This window comes from Monopterus albus, unplaced genomic scaffold (genome assembly GCF_001952655.1).
Source record: "Monopterus albus unplaced genomic scaffold, M_albus_1.0 scaffold186.1, whole genome shotgun sequence".
NCBI lineage: Eukaryota > Metazoa > Chordata > Actinopteri > Synbranchiformes > Synbranchidae > Monopterus > Monopterus albus.
The window spans coordinates 2,466,020-2,470,118 of NW_018128066.1; the positions used below are offsets into that span (position 1 = coordinate 2,466,020).

General features: G+C 40.5%; 1 protein-coding gene across 3 annotated transcripts in view; it reads right to left on the reverse strand.

The window, feature by feature from the left end:
• Positions 1-4,099, reverse strand: part of LOC109969948 (insulin-like growth factor 1 receptor) — a 64,797-nt gene that overhangs the window by 48,525 nt on the left and 12,173 nt on the right. For all 3 annotated transcript variants that reach the window (XM_020617183.1, XM_020617182.1, XM_020617184.1), the window contains one exon: positions 1,242-1,802. In XM_020617183.1, the coding sequence (XP_020472839.1) occupies positions 1,242-1,802 (561 nt within the window). The remainder of the gene's footprint in view (positions 1-1,241; positions 1,803-4,099) is intronic.

The following is a 4,099-nucleotide window of genomic DNA, read 5'->3' on the forward strand; positions in this document are numbered from 1 at the left end:
GGACATTTACCGAGGGAGAGTTTCTGAAGAGCTGCATGATGAAAGTGTGAGACGTCTTGTGTCCAGACAAAAAGCAGGTGTTTGTAAATGTAAGCCTTAGCAGAAATACGGTTGATTTTTAATTTATTTTGGAATAATATTGTAACCTGTCTGTTTCGATTCATATTTATGTTCAAAAAACGTTTAGTTTTAGTCTGTTCAATAAATGTTTATCCTGTTCGGCCCACGACCTAAAGTGTGCTTTGAGTTTTGGCCCCCTGTGTGATTGAGTTTGACACCCCTGCCCTATAGTGTCTTTCTGTTGACAAGAGAAATGATAAACAGCAGAGTTCTGCTCCTCCACATGACACTCCTTGGATCATACATCATCTCCATTCATCTAACATGCCTTCCACCATCACTTGCCCACACGCTGCTACTCCAGCAACTTACAAAGCAGGCCAGGCCAGTGTGTTTGTCAGACATATCTGCATCTCTGTAATTTGTCTGTTTATGTGTGTGTGTGCCTGCATCTCTGTGCTTCAAGTGTGTTTGATGATGATCACTAGGTTTACATTCAGGCCAATCCTGTGACACTTTTATGTCACAAGACTGAAAACATCAACATGCTGAGTCTGCAGCAAGGCACCAGTTACCAGAGAAACAATTCAGCCAGACACACAGTCAGCCAAGACACATTGTCTGAAACACACCAGCAAAAAAAAGTCATCTAAAATGCTGCAGTCATAAACACAAAATTAAAGGGTGAGTCACACTTACTGTGCTCGGAGTAGTTAAGTTAAACTTTGAAGCATTTACTTCATTTGTTTAGACAGGTGAGACCATTTGAATTAAACCAGAACTGCAGCAAATAACCATGATAAAATTCAGGAACCAGCAGTTTCCCACACTCAGAAAACCTTGCACAACAACAACAAGGGCCGAGGCAAAATTGCAGTCTGAAATGTTATCTGTTATTCTCTTTCTTCATGTGTTCTTAACTTGGATAAAAACCCGACATACATAACAGCAAAGCTCTGCAGACAAGCCAGTCATGCATAACAGTGTCCCACCACTTTCCTCCTTCTTCGAAGCCAAAACACAATGGTTGAAGTGACAAGTAACAGGCCACAGCTGTAAGCATGGGGTCATTCACTACACTTCCAAATTCACATCTACACAGATCAGGCCAAAGCCTGGACTGTCTGCACAATCAAAAGCTCACATCCCTGATGAACTATCATGTTTGACAGTCAACTTACCTTTCTGGCAGTGATTGGAACTCCAGCAGCGGTAGTTGTAGTTGTTGTTGAAGATGGTCTTTCTGCACTGGGGGTTGTTCTCCATGATGCCTGGACAAACATCGCTGCACTCCTTGGCCTGCTTGTTCCCTGCAATATAATTGTTGAACTCGGCATCCATGATGAGGGACCAATCTATGGAGTCCAGGTAGCAGAGCTCAGGGTTCTTTTCAATGCGGATGGCGCCACGGGTGATGTTTCTCAGGTTGTACAGGCCAATGTCCTTCAGGCTGGTCATCTCAAAGATCACAAGGGCATAGTTGTAGAAGAGGTTACGTCCACGGATTACGGTGAGGTTCGGAAAGATCAGACTGTCCAAGCCTGACACCCGGAATAGCAGCAGATAGTCAGTGATCATAGTTAGCTTTGGGAAGCTGAGGGAGCGGAAGACTTCCTGGTTGATGTTATTGTTGTTTTTGTCACCGATGAGTAGGATCTGCAAATAGCCCTCCACCACAGTGCAATTCTCCAGGCTCCTGAATTCACTGATATCGTTGCCAATGTCAATGCTGGGACCACAAACTATAGGGGAAAGCAAAAGCAGAGGGTGAGATGTCTGTGTAAGGCCAGATATTCACTATCCAATTTATTTTATTAAACTTTTATTTTACCAGTGGGAAAAAAACATTGATGGCCATGGAAAAAAAGTTGAAACATCAATCTAATATCTAATTTTCTCCACTCTGTTTGTCTCTGGCAGACAATGTTTGCTGTGCAATTCTCGTTTTCAATGCAAACTTAACATGCTATGACAAAATAAATACTTGGCTCAGGTTCTATTCAAGCTCAAGTTAAAGAGTGCAATAAAGTCGAGATTGCTCTGCCTTCAGGCTATTGTTGCTTTTGTCTCTCTATAATTTAACAACCAATTTTTTCTTTCACTGTCTGCTTTTATGAAGCGTTCAGAACACAACATCAAAGGCCTAGACACTATTCTGCTATAAAAGGCATCATCCATAAAACATATACACACACAGTTATATTGCCATTAAACTGACCCTTCATTATGACAGCTTTGCCTTTTTACATTAAACCAAACAAAACCATCAGAATGCCACCTGTTCCTTTTAGTTGGCTGATGGCATATAACACACAGGTCAGAAATTTCAAGCATATCGATGTTGCTTGCAAGATCATATCAAGTAAACCAAGCATGAATGTGCTTTTGCTAGTCTTGCACATTTACAACATATTTAGGACAAAAGCAAAGTTGTTGTGCATTGTATATACCATATAATGTTTACAGTTGTGGGTTTATGCAAGTATTATTTTAATAAAACAAAAACTGGAGGAGAGAAACCTCACTGACTGCTAACAGAAATAATACATCAAAATTTTACATCCCTTCACTGCCAAGCTGCCTCTCCCCTTTTACACAGACATTGAGTACACATGTAACTTTACTACCCCCACTGTTAGCGTAATGCATGGTCAACAATGTTCCCCATCCTGGATTTGTACCTTCTACACAAAAAAGGCATGGCAGCAAAAGGTCCTCATAAACCCACCTGCAACAGGCAACATAAAAAGGGCTAGTGTTTTGTGCGGAATGTTAATATGCTCACAATGACACATAATAATAACGTGTTAATGGTTACACATACAATGTTTACAATGTTCTTTAGCAGTAAAATCAAAACATACGAACAAAATAACATAAGCTTCATAGACAACTGGAAAACATTTTGGGGAAAACCTGGTCTGATTAGTAGAGATGGCATCCATCCCACTTTGGGTGGTGCAGCTCTCTTATCTAGAAATCTGGACGAGTTTGTTTTACAACCTAGATTATGACAACCCAGAGTTGAGTCCAGGATGCAGGGTCGCAGTCTTACACGCCTCTCTGCTGTCTCCTTGCAGCTGCTACCCACCCAACGCTCCCAGTACCCCATAGAGACTGTGTCTGCCCCCCACCCAACTAAATTATATAAATCAAGAATCAACTCCAGAGGAGTTATTCATAAGAACCTAATTAAAATTAAGACGACTCCTCTTATAGAAGAAAGTAATAGGACAATCAAATGTGGACTATTAAATATCAGATCTCTCTCATCTAAATCTTTGTTAGTGAATGATTTGATAAGTGAACATCACATTGACTTATTGTGTCTTACTGAAACATGGTTACAGCAGGAAGAATATGCCAGCCTAAATGAATCCACTCCACCTAGGCACAGTAACTGTCACATCCCTCAAAACACAGGCCGAGGTGGTGGCGTGGCAGCGATCTTTGACTCAAGCCTATTAATCAACCCTAGACCTAAACATAGCTATAAACTCATTTGAAAGTCTCACCCTGAGTCTCTCACACCCAAACTGGAAAACTCAAAAGCCTGTTCTGTTTGTTATTGTATACCGTCCACCTGCTCCTTATTCAGAGTTTTTAAGTGAATTCTCAGACTTTCTGTCTGATTTAGTACTTAGTACAGATAAAATAATCATAGTAGGCGACTTTAATATTCATGTAGATGCCGACAATGACAGCCTCAACAATGCATTCTGTTCATTATTAGACTCAGTTGGCTTCTCTCAAACTAAATAAACCCACTCACTGTTTTAATCACACTCTTGATCTCGTTCTGACATATGGCATCGAAACTGAACACTTAATAGTTTTTCCCCATAACCCTCTTCTGTCTGACCATTTTCTAATAACTTTTGAATTTAAATTAATAGATTATACTCTATGTGGGAAACAATTCCACTACAGCAGATGTCCATCTGGCAATGCTGTTACCAAGTTTAAGGAAATAATTCCATCTTTATCTACTTCAGTGCCATTTGCCAACACAGTGGAAGGAGGCCACCTTAACTTGACT